Source organism: Scatophagus argus, chromosome 14 (assembly GCF_020382885.2).
Source record: "Scatophagus argus isolate fScaArg1 chromosome 14, fScaArg1.pri, whole genome shotgun sequence".
Taxonomy (NCBI): domain Eukaryota; kingdom Metazoa; phylum Chordata; class Actinopteri; family Scatophagidae; genus Scatophagus; species Scatophagus argus.
The window spans coordinates 18789466-18808637 of record NC_058506.1 but is presented as its reverse complement, the minus strand read 5'-3'; the positions used below and the strand labels follow the sequence as shown (position 1 = coordinate 18808637).

The 19172-nt window shown below is 42.0% G+C and overlaps 1 protein-coding gene across 5 annotated transcripts in view; it reads right to left on the bottom strand.

Annotated features, from left to right (window-relative positions):
- The window catches only part of sgcd (sarcoglycan, delta (dystrophin-associated glycoprotein)), a 228979-nt gene that overhangs the window by 31247 nt on the left and 178560 nt on the right, over positions 1–19172 (bottom strand). For all 5 annotated transcript variants that reach the window (XR_006845275.1, XR_006845278.1, XR_006845276.1 and 2 more), the window contains one exon: positions 18930–19049. Coding sequence is in view for 1 of the 5 variants with exons in the window: in XM_046411438.1 (XP_046267394.1) it covers positions 18930–19049 (120 nt within the window). In the remaining 4 variants the exon portion in view is untranslated. The remainder of the gene's footprint in view (positions 1–18929; positions 19050–19172) is intronic.

The following is a 19172-nucleotide window of genomic DNA, read 5'->3' as shown; positions in this document are numbered from 1 at the left end:
TGAATGCTCGCAGCAAGCATGTTTGATGAGTCACCTAATCAGAGGTGAGACACCTTACAGAAGGAGAATCCAGCTGTGTTATAACATGTTATACCATGGTCTGGGTGAATACTTGATTCAGATTGGCTATAGGATGTTATGCTAAACACTCAATGTAACATAAATGCATTGTTATAGATCTTGAACACTAGGGGCTCCATAACAACTTCAGAAATGATTACATGTGGTCCATTTGGCCTGTTTCCCCCTGTTATATCCCATAAGTTTCCCATCAAGAAAAATGGGTCTGGGTTGTCATGGGTTGAGTAGGAGTAGCAACAGCCCAGTGTAACAATACTGTTGCTATTAAAAGTCCTGCATTTAAAATTTAACTTAAGTGAAACTACTCAAGTATCTCTGTCAAAAATGACTTTAAGTGCTACAAGTAAAAGTACTCCACTTTGTAAATATAGCCCATTTCAGAATAATGTATCATTAGAGTGTATTGCTGGATTATGATTATTTGTTGCATTCATGTCTGCATCATTTAAACACTGAAGCTGGTAAATGCACATGAAACGACACGTCTGCAACGTGACTGGCAGAAGATTTAGATCTTTCTCATCTGTCACTTTCCCCACCTGCGTGTTCGATTCGACGGCCTCGCATGTCGGACAGACGACTGTATCCATGAAGTTATTTTTAAAGCCGTTAATGGTCACGGAGGGGGGAGGATTGGACCTGTCTGACCGTTAGCGGCGTTTCCTTTCATGTGCTTCTTAACTGTGGTGTAATCAGTCCTCATCTGCTGCCCAGTCGATGAGGAGCCTGCAGACTCGGATCGATACGGCCCACCTGCATTTGCGCACCCCTGGCCGCCTCCGCGCTCTCTCTTTACCACTCTGTTCTCCGTCCCTCCTCTCATCAGCTTCCTCTATCTCTCTATTTGCCTCGTAAACATGTACAAACAGATTTCACGAGGGATCGATAAAACTCATCCCGCGGTTTTATTTCGACTTCCTCCAGCCAAAATATTACACCTCCTCCTTTGAATTTATTTCATCAGAGAATCTTCCAAAATGTGACCTCAGTGATCATCTTACTTTCTTTCTCTTTTTCTTCTTTCTTTGGTTCACTAACTCTTCTGCTACTGTCTAACCTCGTTTTCTTTCATGCTCTGCCTCCTACTTTTTATCCCTGGCTTCACTCCATCCTCACTTTCTCAGTTATTCTCCCTCACCTCCTCCACTTGTCTGTCCTGTTTTGTACTTACTCTTATTCTTTTCCCTTAATCATTCCTTGCATCCCTCTACCCCATCCCCCTCACTCGTTTCCATACGTCTTTCTATTTCGACCTACTGCCGTTTCCTCCTCCCTGCCTTCCTTTCTTTATTCCCCTATTACCCAGGTATTCCTCCATTCTCTCCTTCCACCTCGTCCTTTAATCAACCTCACTGTATATGCACTACTCACTCTGTCATATCTCATTTTTCTTTCTTGCCTCCTCATTTTCCTCCTCCACTCTTCTGTTTCCCTCCACCTCATCTCCTCCACTCGTCTTCCACCTTCCTTTATTTTCCCCGTAGCTCTTGTCTTCTTCTCTTTATCTATCTGCACATTCCCTTTCTGTTTCCTCTCATCTTTTCTTTCTGTGATTCCTCCCCTACTTGTCTCACTCTCCAGTATCATTTCTTCCCCTCAGTCCCTTCTTTTCTTTCATACTTTTTTCTCCAGAGCTCCCTCTTTTTCCACGTTCCTCACCCTTCATGTGCTCTCTCTCTCTCTCTCCTTTATTCTTTTTACCTCATTTCCTTTCCTCCTTGCCTTTCTTCCTCTGCTCTTCACTTTGCTCTACCATTTGTTTTCTCCTCATCTTGTTGCCTGCTGTCATTTCCTGCATCCCTCCCTTCATATTCTCTGGTTTCTCTTGTTCTACACCCAATTTTCCACGCTTCATCTTTTGTTGCACCTTTCCTTACTCTCATTTCCTTCTGCTGTGAATTCTTATTTCACTCATTCTTCCTTTTCTTCTCTCCTTCCTCGTTTCCTTCCTTTTCTCTCCTCCTCTGTTCATCTGTCCTCCATGTTTCTTCTTCTGCTAATCTTTCCTTTGGTCTTCCTTACCTCCCTCTCTTCTCTTCCTCTGCTTCATTTGTCCCCTCTCACTTTCCTTCCCTCCCTCTCTTCCCTCCTACAGTTTTTCGTTGTCCGTGGCTGAGATCAATCAGGAACTTACGAAGCTTGCAGCAGGATAAATCGGTGTCATTCGGAAGCCTCATGAAGATTCACTTAATGTTATTTCATGTCGGCATGCGAGTGGTGCTGATAAGGAACATCAGTGTCGGAGAGTGAGGAAACCGGGCTGAGGAGGAGGAGGTAGAGGAGGAGAGGAAAACGGGGACAGAGGGAGAGAAATGTGGATGTGTCTGTGGATAAAGACAAATGCCCCGAGTGAAGAGAGTAAATAAAAGCAAAATTGGAGCAGAAAGATTAACAGTCTTTAAAAACCCCATAAGATAGAATTCATACTCCAATTTCAGGCCATCTGCCACTGAGAAGTTATTTTGTTTATCCAGAGCTATTGGTGGCAGGAAATTATGGGTGTTATGAAGAAAACACGGTATTATCAAGCAGAGATGTTACAGAGCTGTGTGTGTGTGTGTGTGTGTGTGTGTGTGTGTGTGTGTGTGTGTGTCGGGGAGTGGGGGGGCTTTCATAAGCTTAACATTTCCCAGTTGTTATGTTCATGCGGTAACCTACTGCCAAGGTGAAATACCACTGTAATGCGCTGGTACAGAGTGTGAAATACAGCAGTGAGCCAGACTGAGTAATTTATAGCTTACAAGGGGCATACATGCCTGTGGAAGTTCATAAAATGCCTGCAAAATTAAACATGAAGAAGAGGGAGGATGTTTATGATCATGTTTGCGTATCACCATGTTTAGATTCCCCAGTGATTGATGGAAGCACTGCTCCCAGCAGGACTGGGACTGCAGTACAGGTAATTTAGCTGGTTGAACAGATTCAGATAATGGTGCACTGGCTCATCCCTAATATGCGCTATACATACGTAATGGTGATCACTCACTCTCATTCACCCCTCCTCTTGTTTTCCTTTAATTTGTCACCCACCTGTAGTTAGCTCGTTAGTTAGTTAGTTAGTTAGACTTTATTGCTCCCTGGGGAAATTAGTTCTCACTGCAGTGCACATCAAAAGGAAAATCAGCCTTACACTCTGCATAGATCACACAGGTAAAACAACACTGTATTCCCCTCCGCGAGTTTTCCTGCTTCAGGATGTGAGTACCAGGCTTTTGCCAAAGTGAGCCCTTCTGCACCTTGGGGACCTGGAGCTGAGCAGAACAGCGAAGTGTCAACTGAGTTGGTGTGTGACGTCCTGTGCTACTGGACTTACAAATAAGCTCAGAGAGGTTGGATGTGGGGAGACATAAATGCAATAGGGGTTACTATGTTAGCCACACAGTAATATATAATATTCATAAACTATTGTAGTCGAGTGCTGGTTGTCGGAGCTCAGAGAGGCTCCGCAGAGAGATGTTCTCTGCAGACCCACAGTCAGGTGCTGTGCTTGACGAGCTGCTGGAGGAGGTGACGGCAGCAATTTAAACCTCTGCGGAGCCTCTGATGTATTTTATATTAGGTCTATAACCTGAGCAACCATCTGTTCTCAAAACTTTCCTCTGGGAGACTGTAGCAGCCCATTAAGACCACAACCACCCGCCATCTTAAAAGCCTTCTCACATGAGCTGTCACCCCTGCCTCTCCCCCTCCGTCCCTCTGCCCGAATGTGATTTCACTACTGAACTGCGTCTTTTAAAAATGCACTTTTATAACTGGACTTAATTAAATCCTTTTTCTGTGTGTCTATTAATCTATTCTATAATATTTTATATACTTTATCTTGTTCTTGCTTCTTACGATTTTACTGGATTGTGGGTTTTGCTTTGTTTTTTGCTCTTGTTATTGTACAGAAACTCGCAATACTTCTGCAAGTGCTGTCAGAACATCAGGCACACACTGCAGCACCCTGAACAATACAGTATAATTAAACCTCAGCAGTCATTTCAGCTCAAGCTTGGAGCACTTCATGATGTGTCAGCGAGTGCAGACAGTAAAATAATGACCGAAGTTGTAAGTTTGTGATGTGGTGTATTATCGTGAAGACAAAGCATCTGCTCACTGATTCAGTATCTGTTAAATACAAAAGTCCAGAGAAAAGAGTTACTGGTGATGTTTTATGATTTATAGAGACTTTGTGTCAATCTTTCTTTTTGAAAGCTGAATTTATCTTCCAGAGAAATAAATAAATAAATAAATTAAGATTGTGTGTGCACATTTACAATATGTCAGCACAATTCAAACACCATCCACAGTTAATTGTCTGACAAGATAAAAGACTGCAAGCAAACCCCAAATGTCAGGCTGCACACAAGTCTATAATTAACAGCAATGCAAGCTTAATGGTAAATTATGCTAAGCAAGTTTGTAACTTGGCACTACATATGTTCACTGATCTAAACCAGCAGAGAAGAGCGTCTCATCACAGTGTGAAGCCACAGAAAATCTCTGCTCATTTGGATAAAACTCATCTTTCTTTTTGATTGTTCACTACAGTTAATATTCAGCAGCCTGTCTTTGGGTTCAACTGCGAGTTGAGTTCATTGTGTCTCATTTGTATAAATACGAAAATAGTGTCACTAATTATTCAAGAATTTGGTATCACTGACATATATAAAGATGACCAATGAGTCTCCACTTGCTTCCATTGTACAAAAGTGAAGCTAAAATATTCCATATATGAGCACTGCCATCTTGTTCTGGTGACATCATTTGGAGTCTGTGCAGTAGCAATGGGGAGGTGGAGCTACAGTATCGAGTTCCCGCCCCTTGCACCCATCTGAGCCAATCAGCTGTCAAGCATGACATTTCAGCCCCCTTTTAGCACATCAACTAACTAATTAAAACCAAACTTATCAGAAAGACCTGAACAAATGTCTGGGTGATATGAACTACCTAAAATGACAGAACCATGTTTGGGAAAAATTTGTTTGATATGTACTTTTTTTATTATTTAACATGGAGGGTGAAGGATCTATGAGCTGTACTGCAGCCAGCCACCAGGGGGCGATCCAGGTGTTTGGTCTTCACTTTGGGAGAGCTCTCATGTCTCGTCCATCTTTATATATGTCGGTTGAGTGGTATCTGTGGAATTTTAGGATTTTCTTCAGTAAATTCTGCTGAAATGATTGGTTTGTGACTGGACTAACTGAGTAATAGATCAACAACAACTTTGTAACCTTAAATATTACATGTACAAATCCAATAATGCTATTTACAGCCAGTTGGTAACCTAATGAAGTGGTAGTGTTGCCTAAAGTCAACCAAACTGCGACTGCAAACTGAAAATAATCAACCCCCTTGAAAATAATAAGCCATTCAAATCTAAAAATAATAAATAAACACCAGCTTTTGGCTTCAGGCAGGACTCACTTTCCTGTGTGAAGCTCCTGAGTCTGACCCAATGTGCTGCTGTTTCATGTTGTACAAAAAGTCAAATCAACTTTGAACTTCAGCGAGTCGTTAAGTAACTCACAAATTAAATGGATTTTCCTACCAGTAATGATATCTTTCTTCAAAAGGCACTTTGCGACACAGCAGCAGAATAAGAGCAATTGTTGCCGTTTAGCCACATTTGAAACACTTTTCCTTTGTTTGCTGCCCCTCATTAAATGCGATGACTGCCATTAGGCATGAGAGCAAAATGTCGCCTGGTCCTCTGAAATAATAAACCTCCTGCAAGGTGCTGAAAATGTTCCAGGTGGCTGAATGCAGGGAAATTGGTGCCATTCGTCTGGCAGTGGTGCCTCTCCATCCATTTACCAACAAAATCATATAAATTTGTATCTGAGGAAGACACAAGAGCCACTAAAAGTAAGTAGCTTCTGGTTCTGTTTTCCATCTTTCGCTCTTTCAGTGGTTTCATTCTCACTTCACTTTCCTCTGCCACTTCATTGTCGATCCCCCCCCATTCTCAACTCTGCTACCTTCTTCCCTCCATTCTTCTCTTTTTCCACTTTCATCAAGCTCATCTTTCTACTCTGTACTACTGTTTCCCTTTTCCTTTCTCAGGAATCTTCCTTTATCTGCAATTTCTCCATCTTTGTTTGCCTCTTCTTTTCTTCGTGTCTTTTTGTCTTTGCAGTAATTTCTCCTTAATAACACTGGTGATTAAATCCAGAGAGGAGGAGCAGGAGGATGAAGACTCATGCTGGACTTGATGTACAGCTGATGAGGGTCAGGGGCTGGACGGAGCCTGGGGGGCTTCAGGCTTTAGTCTCTCAACAGGACAGTGTGATTGCACATTATCATGAAATATATTTAGCTCTCCTCCATCTCATTACAGCGGGTCAAAGAGAGCTGGAGGAGTATCTGGGCAGAACAGAGCAAAATGAGCCACTAGACACATTTAACAAGAAGGGGGGTGAGGAGCCTGAAGGCCGAACAGACAATTAAAATCTCTCTTTCTCAAAAGAGAACTCAACTTCAGTTAAAGTATTTCTAAATGAGAATACTGAAACGTTAGATGTATTTTCAATAACTGCATTGGCTGATGGATATCTGAGAGTGAAAAGATTCAGTAACGACATGTCAGCTGATAGTCCTTTATAGTAAACACATAATAAAGAAATGATTCAGGTCCCTTAGATTTGTTTCTTTTATTGATTTGTGATCAAAACGCATACTGAGGCAAAACTCTAATCTGTTGAAAAATAAATGTCACTGCCCTCTGGTGGATGAATTATATCGCAGAGAAGCTGTTATATCACATCAAATCTAGTTTAGTATTTCTGCCCTTCAATTTCTTGTTGCTTTTAACTGACATTCTCATCTCCAAAGAGTCAAATACCATCATTCTGGCACGCAGAAGGCATATGTGTCACAATATCAGACAGAATCCTTAATGTTCCTCCCCTGAAATTGTGGCTTTATTTTTCATTGTAATAGTCCTGAGTGAATGAATACAGGATGGCATGCAGTGCTTTGACGAAGCTTACTGAACGCAGAGAGAGCCACACAACCAGACAAAAGCAGGCGTGTCCTTAAAAATTTTATTTATTTATTCACTGTAAAATAGTCCCTGTTTGTCCCTCCCATTCAATTAGTGCCTGGTATAACGATAATGAGAGAGCTATATGGCAGACACAAATGCAAATGGGGGCAGCACACGGGCAAATGACAAGCAGCAGAGTATTTACACAACAACAACAGCAACAAAAAAATCCATCCTGACAATTAGGACAGCATGTGTAGGTGGGACAACTCGTGTTTGCTTTCCTGAGTGTGCATTAATCAGCGTCTCTGCAGCTGTTCAAGTCAAACCAGTGAAGGTGTGGGAAGGAAATGTGAGGGGTCTCAGGGTCAGGATTCCATCTTTAAGATTAGAAAATAACTGACATAAGTGAAAAAACAGTCTGGTGTTTCCAGACTGGCGGCCTTTCGCCTCAAAGATCAATTCGTTTGGGTGTGTGTAAACACAGCAATCACACAGCGATGTGGGACAAAACAAGCAGGCCGAGGCTGCCAAGAAAACCTGGTCTCAGTTTGCTTCCATCTGAACCCCCAGACAAACCCTGTTTGTGTGTGAAAGCAAACGCAGCAACTGCAGGATTTTATGATGGCAGGTCATCAGTAGATTTCAAAAACAGATAAATCCACTAACTGATTGTGAAATCGGCTGAGGAACCGATCTTGTAATTGATGCGTATAAGCCATGTGTACAGTATATGCAAATCATTTGGTAACCATGGTAACATACATAACACAACAATGCAGGTATTTTCCCTGATTAATAGGCTAAAAGGACCATGTTAGAACTGCTGTGCATGTATCCTGCTCTGTATAATCATTAGCAAATGTAATCATAATCGTAACTAAACTTCACTAACTGACTACTGCACTAACTTCACTACTGGTTCTGGTGTGACAGTTTGGGCCATTATTATCCTGCATGTTGCTGTAGCCCAGCGGAAAAAGTTGCTCGACTGCTGTGAGGAGGTTCAGTCAATGTCTCGGCATTTCCTGTGTCAAAATGGCTTTAATTTTGATGTAATGAATGTGAAATATGCTGTCTGAGCTTTGATTGTTTTATGTAAAGTGTTACAAAAATGAATTTTATGAATGTTAGGAAAGGAGAGGAGATGATCCCATGCGCCGTCACATGAATTTTTTCACTGAATTTGAAACCTTTTCAGCTTGCAGGGATGTGTCTTCTATTTAAATTTGTGCACGCAAAGAAAAACGCTCATCTACTTTATGTCAACTGCGTGCATGAAGCAAAGACAGAACACCACAAATATCTAGCAGTATAAAGCAACAATGTGCCTTTCAACAGCAGCACAAGACTTACCAACCGACCTGAACCGTGTTATTTCCCTCCTCTGTCCCACATGAACAGATCTCGGATGACTGTGAAAGTCACCTCACTCTGCCGTCAGTGATAGAAAGACATCATGGCTGTCAGTTATGCTTCCATGCTAGATGTTATGACTACATTAGCACTAACTGCACTTGCCTTCTCTCTCACACAGATGGCCCATTATGTTTTGCGGGGATAAAGACAGAGAACACATTACACTCCTCTGCTGCCTATAGGACGCACACTGCCTGTCACTGACATATAACTGCCTTTGGAAAACAAACAATGCCAATCGTGATCTTTCCAAACGGCTTTGCCAGGGCTCTCGAACCGTTTGTCAGGGACGCTGCCAGCTGCAGGTGCCTGGAGCACAGGGGAGGAGAGAGCGCCTTCCCACCGCCACGCTTACAATCTAATCTGGCTCCATGACCGCTGGCGCCTGGATTTATGTCAGCCATGAAACAAGGCTGCAGGAGATGTCCTCCAACCCCGGAGCCAGCCAGGTGTGAGGGACACAAACACACACATAAACCTGCCGCCAAACAAACATCAAGGAGATTTTTCTGCTTATGTTTCTAAAGACGGAGGTGCTCCCTTGCAGTGAACTGGATACATCAACTAAGGTGCAGTGGTTCACTAACACAAAGAGGTCTTCATGCGACCCAGAGATCCGTCCTCAAATAGTATCCAGTTGAGCTGCTCATCAGGTGGAGAGGGTGGAGAAGGTAGTGGATTAAGACTTCATTTCACTTTCATTTCAAGTGTCCCCTCAGTTTGCTACTCATTTTATTGGTCTGTTTAAAACCCAGTTCCATGCACAAACAAACACACACTCAGGTTAGCAGTAGCTGCAGTCACTGGAGTTTAATGGATTCTTCATCTCCTTGTGGTCAGGTGACAGGAATCCAATGCTGGCTCGAACACTAGCACGTTTCCCATTCGCTAAAAATAAAACCATGAAATGTAGGCTGCTTGTGTTGTGCCTTGAATAAATTCACTGCAGTGACGTCCCCCTACGCAGTAACTCTGAAGTGTCTTTTATGGTCTTATTATGGCTTAACGGTGTCCACTCCCAGGTGAGGAGAGCTGGAAATAAAATTCCGAGTGGATATATGACTGAGCCTGCGAGAGGTTTGATGGGACATAAAGATGGGGATCATCCAGGTAGTTTCATTTGAAGATAGATACTGTCGAGGTTTACCACAGACCAATATGTTTAATTTTGTCTTGCACTAAAACCTTGTTACTGCACAGTCCTTCTGTGATATGAATCTGATGGTGTAATGCTGCCATAGACACCATATACTGCAGTCAATTAGCAATGCTAAAAATAGGACTAATGCAACGGAAAAGCACGAAAAAGTCTTGGCGCGGGTGAAGGTTTTAATGTGTGAGGGTTTTAAAAATGTGTCCCTCCAGTGAGTGAAGTTTGAAAGTTGCAGCTCCAGAGCTGCCACTCACGACTTTTATGGATCCCCAAATCATAAGAAACCTTTCTTAGCATTGAAAATCAAATATTAAAGAGGTGTTTTACAGGGCTTCCTAGAGTCGTTTTCATTTTTTTAACCACTCACAGTGAAAAGGGATGCAAATAACAGGCTGTCTCAGTAATTAAAAGTTAATTTTATAGTATTTGCATTCAAACTTGGATGATGTTTTATTTAATGGGCACTACGGGTAATTGCAAAGCCTTGCATATATTAGAGACTGGCAACATTAACTTTGTTCAGTTCATTGTTGATGTTCAGAGTCATGGCAGGCTCTCCTGTTGGGCATTGGTTGATCAGTTGAACTTCTGGTTTGCTTCATATTTTTTCATTTATGTGAGAAAAGAATTATGGCCCTAATAGAAAAATCTAATTTCTGCACATTAAGGCTACTATAAACTGGATTTTTTCATTGAAAGCTTAAAATATCAACTGCATGCTTCATGTTTGCTCTGAGATGTGTTTGACGCCCTGGCATTAGCTTAGAAAAAGTTTCAGTGTGTCCTCTCAGCAGGACGTTATTTTAATGGACTTTGCTGTCTCGCTACTGATTTTAATGCCAGCAATGGAGACAGAAGTCATTTTCGTAATGAATCCCACAGTGCATGAAATTCAGCCAAGGAAGTGACATTGCTAACAACAGAATAAATATCCCATATGTCCCAGTGGCCCAGAGGATATAATATCCTGAACTCAGGTTCCAGGTACACGTTTCTCTCAGGTAGCCAGTAAATCCTGCCTCCTTTGTCAAAAACTGTGGCCGTCAGTAAACTGCAGCTTGTTGTGAGTAGAAACGGGCATCAAATATGGATGCTGTTTTGGTACAGACCAAAATGTGTTTGTAGCTCTGAGTATGAAAACATGCCAGAGTAACTCTGTGACTAACTCAATGACACTAGTAAGAAAACAATGAGTTACGAGCAGCCTGGTAGGAATTCTCCTCTCTCTCCTGAAAGACTCAGTTTGGGGCAAAAAAGACATTTTTCCCGAGAAGCTAAATTGGCTCGATTTAACGTCCTGGGTTCAAAATTGTCCTGCCATCTTGGCAGCATGTTATCACTCTTTGTTTTTGTCCCATGTTTCCTGCCTGTCCTTACTGAAAAATGGAAAGAATGCATTAAAAGTCCTCTCTGGCAGGTCTGAGAAAAGGCTCTCTCCCGGTGGGAAAATGTTTCATCTGAGGCTTCATAACATCCAAGGCGACCCTGGAGGCAAGAGCCTGATGCAAGGTTAGCTCCAGGGTACTGCTGGTCCACAGGGTGAGGACAGAGGCAGAATAACACCAGCTCCCTTTTTGCAGCTGGGAGGAAACCATCACAACACAAAGAAACTTCCCTCATTACAAGCAGCTGAGGAAGAGCTGCCCTCTTCATCCTCCCCAGAGTGAGGGCGAAGAGGGCAGTTGATCTCTGAGCCCTTTTCAACCATGACCCCATGATCAAGAGTCTGTCTAGTGGAAGCTGCGGAAGGTCGGAGCTGTTTCAATAATAACTGAGCATGAATCAAAGTGTGAAGGAAAGAAAGCAGAGGTCAAAGGTGCAGTTAAATAATGTCGGAGCTCAACTGCAGAGAAACTGAGCGGCAGACATTGTTCGTCGTGTTCTTTAAAACTTAACAGTTCATTTCCTGAAGGTTCCCTGTCTATCTCCCCTAAGGATGAATGATTTTATGATGATTTTATTTTTAAAGGAGCTCTTAGCTCGTAGATTCAACCTTTGCAGGTCGGGACCACAGTAAGTTTAGGGTTTTGGCTTCATCAGATTTGATTATCATAGCTGGCAAATCCTACACATTAAGGAGGTGAGGTGTAAAGTTATTTGACCTCACAGCTCACAAGTTTGCCCCAAGAGATTGTTAAGTTTTCTTTCTTTCTGTTAAGGTGGCCTAAAGGTGAAAATCTGGAATTTGAAACTGCTTTTCTGTTCATTGTAAGTCATTTTTGACAAAGTTTTGAACAAGTAAATTGATTATTCGCTGTTTGAGCCTGTAAGACATTCAGATCAGGCATGTGGTGCCTGAAGTGCCTTATGGTGTAGAAGTACAAAATGTGAAATAAAAGCTAACGCGATTGTTGCAAAGTGCTGCCTCGTATCAGGCTCTTGCAGCCCCTCGTACTCGAGGATTGAATCAGTTATGATAACCAAGTCTGTGAAGGTTCAGGGCTGAAGGCCTTCGAGGGACATGGAGCCTACATTCCCCTCGAACAGAAGTTATTATCATCACTCCCTGCTGTGCTGAATTCAGAGTCAGAGATGGGGTACATATTCTACATTCACATAATCATCTCTTGAACTGTGAGGAATGTTGGCTCAAAACCTCAGCAGTAAGACAGAGTCTGTAAAAAGATCGAATTGTCCTTCAGTGGAGAAGAATGTGTAATCTCTAATGTAATCTTAGAAAAACCTCATAAATCGACCTTTTGAGTTTGGAGCCTTCAATTAAATTAGCAGTATCATGCTTTCACATTTTCTAACAAAATGAAGCACGCAAACAGAGAAGCTTCTCCATAGGCCCACGGAGGCTTTGTTATCAGCTGAATCCACAGAGTTCAACCAGGGGCTCTCAGCACTTTGAAGGCAGTTTATAAAACCATCCACTTCCAGATTTATTTTTAGGGTAACACACATTTCTCTCTTTAATTGTCTCATTCCCTTCAGAGTCCTTTAGTGAATATTTTATGTTTTTTTTTCTCCCTTTTCCTCAAATTGAAGTGTTACATTACACAAAGAGACTGTTAAAGAGTTACGAGTTTGGCATATCCTGGTCCATCTGCCATCTGAAACACAAACTCTGATGGAGCTTTTAGCAGATCATCCTCAGTCCAGCGTCTGAAGGACCAGAGTGGGAGATGCAGATGTTGTCTCAGTCCAGCATTTCACTGCATGTTAGCTAAACTGCTGCTGTGATTCGATAGGATGTCCTGGACTTTAGTCACAACCCTCACATTAGCTTTACTTTTCAGACTCAGAAACTCTATCCACTATTCGTACAGTCGATGGAATAAACATCATCCACAAAAATGTTTTCACAGCCTGTCTGGTCCTGTTAAATGGAGGCATACAGGTGCAGCTACAGATATGTTACGTTTATACTTTCTGGAGTCAGCTTGCATTTCACACATTCACACGTTGCAGTGTAATCATATGATTAATGTTATTCCCTTCACCTGTCAGTAGTCGTCTGCGTGGAGCCTACATGTACTCCCTCTGATGATGAAAAATCACGTCACATGGACTCCAGTGAACCCTAATTCTGACCTCTGGTTTTAGTGTGAGGACAGTTTCATCGAAATAAGGTCATAAATTTATAATACTTTGTCTTTTATTGTTCTTAATTTATTGGACAAAATATTGTGGTTTAGAGTTGACTACCATTAAAAGTAGTTCTGAAGTCAGTTAACTTCAAGCCACTGAGAAACTCTTTTTCCTATTTTTTGGCGTTTCAATTCATTAATCTTTCATTTATCTTCCTGTCCAATAAGCTCCCGGTGTAGAACGGTAGCAGAGAGAGATTGTACGCTCTGAATGGCAGCCTGTTGGGACCGCACGTCTAGACGAGCAAGATAAAATAAAATGAGCGAAAGCGCGAACTAATAGCAGTTTGCTTATTGATGTTCGTGTCTTGACAACTGATGGACAACTTGGAGCACTTCAGACAAAACAACTGTCCTTTAGACTTTACAAAGCATTCGAAATCAAATCTTGAATGAAGCGTGAAGCTTTGATGTCTTCTTTAAATTAGTTTTCTGTGATTTTTTTTGATCTCTTGATGTGCGAAATAATGTAGCTCGATGTGTTTTGAGCTTGTAAATGTGGCCAAACCTGAAGGTAGACTTATCGCTGATCACGATTTGCACCAAAGAGCTGACTGACTCTGATCTCAGTCTACCAGAGATGATGAAGTCTCTGCAGTGAAAGGCTACATATCTGAAAGCAGATACGAAAGAAAAATGAAACTCTCTTTCTTTCACAATGCTTTCCTGTAATCACTCAGCCATCCATGATTTGCCTCTGCAGAATATGAAAGAGGCCGAGTACCATAATGTGGAGTGGTAATTACTTAGTGAGTGCATCAAAGCAGACCGGCTGCTGATAACATGTCTCCCACAGAGAAGGAGGGGGCCGACACTCTCTACTCTCTTCCAATTACCTTTCTGTCCCCTCACCTTTCCCTGCCTCTTCTCTCCTCCTCTGCTTACTTCTTCTCCCTACAGTTTGCTCCATGCTGTTATTACTTCGTTGACAATAACTAAAGGAGTTTAGCTAGAGTTTAGCTAAATAAAAAGCAAAGCAAAACATCAGATTATTTTAATATTTGGAAACTCCGGCTCATTTTGCAAAGTGTTGGGTTTTTGAAAACATTCTTGATACATGCACACACACACACACACAAAAAGAGCAGCAATAGGTGGGAAATGATGTGCTTTCCAGACCAGATTTTATGATCTCAAAAAGCATTTTAGTGTGTTTGATTTGCCACAGATTTACCTTCGACTCTGACAGCCCTGGTTTGGTTTCTAACTTAGGCTCAAGTTACATTCGTGTTACATTCGTCCACTTTTCATTGGCGCTGGCCATTTTGGAGGAAACATTAAGTTCATACTCGATTGCATCTTACAATTTTACTTCCATTTGCGAGTGAGCAAAATGTTGGTTTAACGTGCACGCAGGGCTGAATCAGAGAGAAAAAGTTGGGTTTTCAGACTTAGCCACATTATTCCCAACATATTTTAGTGTCCAGTGTGCAACCTTTTGAGTCTAGTTATGTTCATTAAAAAAATTTTGTGTTGTGTAAGTCAAAAGCTGTCTTCCTCCAAAGCAGAGATGTTAGCTCTGATCCTGAGCATCAAGGTGACCCCTGTATTTTCCCTTGTGGGCTCCCTGCCTGTAAAACTTTAAATACCTCTGGCCTTGTCCGCTCTCTGCTATAAGCTGTATACTGTATTTATCGGCACAGTTTTCTGCTCTGCGCTTTCCTCCTGGGCTCCAGGCATGAACACATCGCATGAGTGATCAGTGCTTATTTTGGAGTTTTGAGTTGAGGCTGGTGGAGCTCACAGGAAAACACACTGAGGGAATATCAGCTGACCCAGTGACTTTTAAACCTCAGCTACAGCTGCAGCTGCCCTTCAGCTTTTTATTTAACTCACGTCCGTGGGACTTCACAGAGGCATGAAGTGAATTTTTGGACACTATTCTTCATTTAAAAAACACTTCCAGGACTCTGAATGAATGGGTTAAAGCGATATTATTTCTTGATGTTTTAGCTTCTCTTTACTTCCAGCTATTCCCTTGAGCATAACCACGACTGACGTGAAGCTAAGGAAACAATCAGTATCAATCAGTAGGACCATTTTTGGAAGCAATGAGGAGCTGATGTTTGCTGGATTTGATTTCAGTCTTTAAGAATGAGTTTTTTCAGTTAATATAGCGTCTATGAGCACTGTTTCAAAATGAGGCTAAATTGAATGTGGCAGTTTTGTGATTACAGCACATTGCCCCACATAACAAACGTATCTGCTGCCAAAGCGGCCTGAAACAAAAGCTTAAAAAGTATTTTTTGAGTTGACCCAGCCCCCGTTTGTGTTCTCATTTACTGTCTGTCTGCTGGGAGCCAGTCAGGATGTCTGACTGGACTGTGAACAGCCGTAATGAAGCTAATAATAGCAGCATCATGGATTTCCAATGACCTCAGTCGGGCCAATTAAAGTTATATACAGGGTATAATTATGTATTTTATTGGTAGAGAAGGAAGGATGGGCTCGGTAATGACACGAGGCAGCTTTATAAGCCTCGACAGTCCCTTCAGACGTCAAAGCGTCGAGAGAGGAGACAGCAGCTCCTCCTCAATGTCACGTGTGCTGCACAGGGTGGATCACATGCACAGATAAACGTCTGCTTGCACACTGCATGCAGTTTAACTCACGTTACATTCAGATCTTTTCAATTTAAGAGCAAAATCATTTGTCTACTATTAGAGCAGTGCTCTTGCAATGTAGCATCACAGCAGTGTCACACTGTCACAAAATATAATCTGTAGGATTCATGGGCTTAGACAGGAATGTTTCCAAAGTCCAAAACTGTCAGAACACAATGACTGGGTTCAAATCCACAAATCTATGTGTAGGTTTAGGCAATAAAACGTACTTTGGTTGGGCTTAGGAAAAGATATTTAAGGTTCATTAAAAACTCGTGAAGTCTAATCTATAGGATTCACTTTGGTTAATTTTAGGAGAAAGATCAGGAGTCCAGTTATATGTTAATAAAACTTCTGTTTTATTTTATTCTGGTGATGTTTAATCTTTAGGATTCATCCATAAGGACTCGTGGTGGGTGTGGTGTAAAAAATTCATGACCATATTTTTACGCTTTAACAAGAAGGTCTTGAAAGAAAGGGAAGACAAAAAAAAAGGGATCCTTTCTGTAATGTCAGACAATCAGAGTAACCTCAGACTAATCTCGGTCTGTCAGTGACAAAAAAGGCACTTTTAGTTCATCTAACTTTAACGGTCAGCATTGGCCTCGAGGGTTAGGCTCAGTCATTTATAAAATCTGTAAATATGAAGCCCAGTCACATGCAAAGCCTAAAAAAATAAAACAATTTGCAGACCTGCAAAAACTTGACAAGATTCTTCAATACTGTCTGATTTCAATCTCAGTTTTGCTCATTTATAGACTTCACTGGATTTCTTTAAAATCTTGTATTGTATTGAGAGACAATTTAAACACCGCTGACCTTGAGATTGACTTATTTAGTTTTATACTGAAAAGAGAGCATTTTGAAAAGCTGTTTCGAAAATGTTCAAAAGAAGACCTTCAGCAGCTGTTTAGAGATGAGACAATACATGGAAGTTCAAAGACACGTGCAGGAACGTTTTAATAAAATCATTAGAGAAGTGACTGCACCCTCAGGTGCCACACAGAAACTTTCAGTCCAACAAAAAGCCTTTTGGGAACCCGAGGTGCTCTGCGTGTGTGTGTGTGTGTGCTGAGGCGGCGGGCGCTGAGGTGTTTGATTAGCCTCGTAGCCCCAAGCGGCCTCATCAAACGGCTGTGGAGATAAACGGAGTAATTGGCAAATCATTGGTGCTCTCCCCCTCTGTGTCTCCCCTCTGACTCTCTGCCTACACCTGCTCCCAGTGGCTTTTCAGGGTTGTCACTTCGACTGACAAAATAACTCATTCAAAGCTTATTTTTGTCCCTTTCTGGTTGGGCCACGTGTGCCTCCTGTGTATGCTTTGTATGTTTGGCTCTTGGATTGAAAGACGAATTAGAACAGAAAAACTTGCAGTCGTTGTTGAATTCAGTGGCGTGAAATAACCGCTGAACATACGACGGCATCGTCACAAAGTCTGTGTTGTATTTGTTCATCTGAATCCCAGCACAACAAGGAACGAAACCTGGCTGACATTCAGTAAAACATGAGATGTTTTGCTGAGTTAGTTTTGTTCTGTCAGGGAAAGTGTGTGTTAACACTCAGAACTTCATAAATTAAAATATGGAACAATCATGGTTGAAGAATAACGAGACGCACCAAGCACAAATCAGGAGACGTCTTGAAAGGAAAACGACAAACATGCTTTGTTTCTTAGTCAAATGACCAACGGCAACTTCAGGAGTAAAGAAACGCAGCAACAATGGACCAATTTAAGTTCAGACTTCCTCCCTATTGTTTCTGAACTGTGTCAATATTCTGTTCGACAAAGATACAAAAAAGGCACCTGATGTCACTAAGTTAGTGTGTTTTGTCTCCCTGCCCTCCATCTGCATCTCCCTCTGTTGAGAGCAGCACTTTGCTGAGGTGGGTGACAATAATGAACTCTGACTCATTGAGCCTGGAAAGGATGTAAATGAATGTAGATGAGGATGAGGAGTAATTACTCACACAGAGGGCTCTGAAAGGTCTGTGTCAGAAAGGGAGAGAAAAGTCGGAGAGCACACCCATGGGAGCCCTAAAGTGGAAATGTGCGAGCCGGTCAAGAGGGAAAAACTTCAATTATCTGTTTATCTATTAATGAGACTGAATGGACGGATTGATGAACGTGTGGGCGTATGGGTGAGCGATGGTGAATGATGGCAGATGGAAGTTTAAAGGCGAGCGATGTTAGAGAGGAAACAGAAAAGATGGTTTTAAGGAAGAGGAAGGATGGAAAAGAAGTGGAGAATGTAAGAAAATAAAAAACTAAAAAAAGTCATGAACAGAAAAAACTGTCTAACTGAACTCATTACAATCCTGTTTACTCACACTCATTCTGATCACCAAATTCCACCAAAAATCCATCACTTCCTGTGGGCTATACTTCCCATCAGCCCTCGCTGTGAAGCTAAACAACGATCTTCTCTGTTGCTGCTGTCACTGTATGCAGATGCTTTGTTCAGGCTTGTATGAATGTTTTGCAAACTAATTTTGATTTTCCCACAGGAAATCATACGTCGCTGTGGTGTCACCGACTGGCCACTGCACTCAGAACAGCTCTGTCATTGACTGACTGACTACATGCCATCTTCTCCCGATGAGATCTCTGCTGTCACTCTCTTTACCAAGGTTTTTATATGGAAAAAAAGCTCTAAAACATCTTCTTCATCCTCTCTTACGAGATGTCATCTTAACTTCACTCATACACGAGTTCCACCAGCACAGATCTGAGCACTGCTATCTTCGCTCACCCGACTCCTGGCTGTTTAAGATGCTAATATAAGCGTTACATTATTCTGCTTTGCTTTTATTGTATGTCAGTTTCGTACAAAACGTCAGCTCGGTTACAGAAGTGTGTTGTATTAAGTGTGTGTGTACGTTTCCATACTGCAGGTTAGTGACAAAGGCAGAATTCTCACATTTTTTCCCAAAGGGAGACTCAGCGTCAGTTCCTCGATGCCAGTGTCAAAACCAACGAAACAGGAACCAGAATCACAGATAAACAGAGAAACAAAACCTGTCGGTAAAACAGCGTGTCCCCCGTTAGAAGACCACAAACACTGGATGTAAGTGACTTCACGCTTCAGAGTCCACGTGAGCTGGTCACTCACCCATCACTCGGAGCCTCTCGGCGCCAACCACCACCTCCTGTTCGTCTGCGGAGAAGAGGAGCTTCCCAGAGGTGGATTTGACTTCAAACATCTTGCCTCGTGCTTTAAATCCACTGGATCCTAAACCGAACACACATAAAGAGAGCAGACATCAAAGAGGAGCGACTAGAGCTGATTTCTTACTGAATTACCTCAGCATGTGAACATTTAAAATGCATCCAAGCGGAAGACATTCAAGGTGTC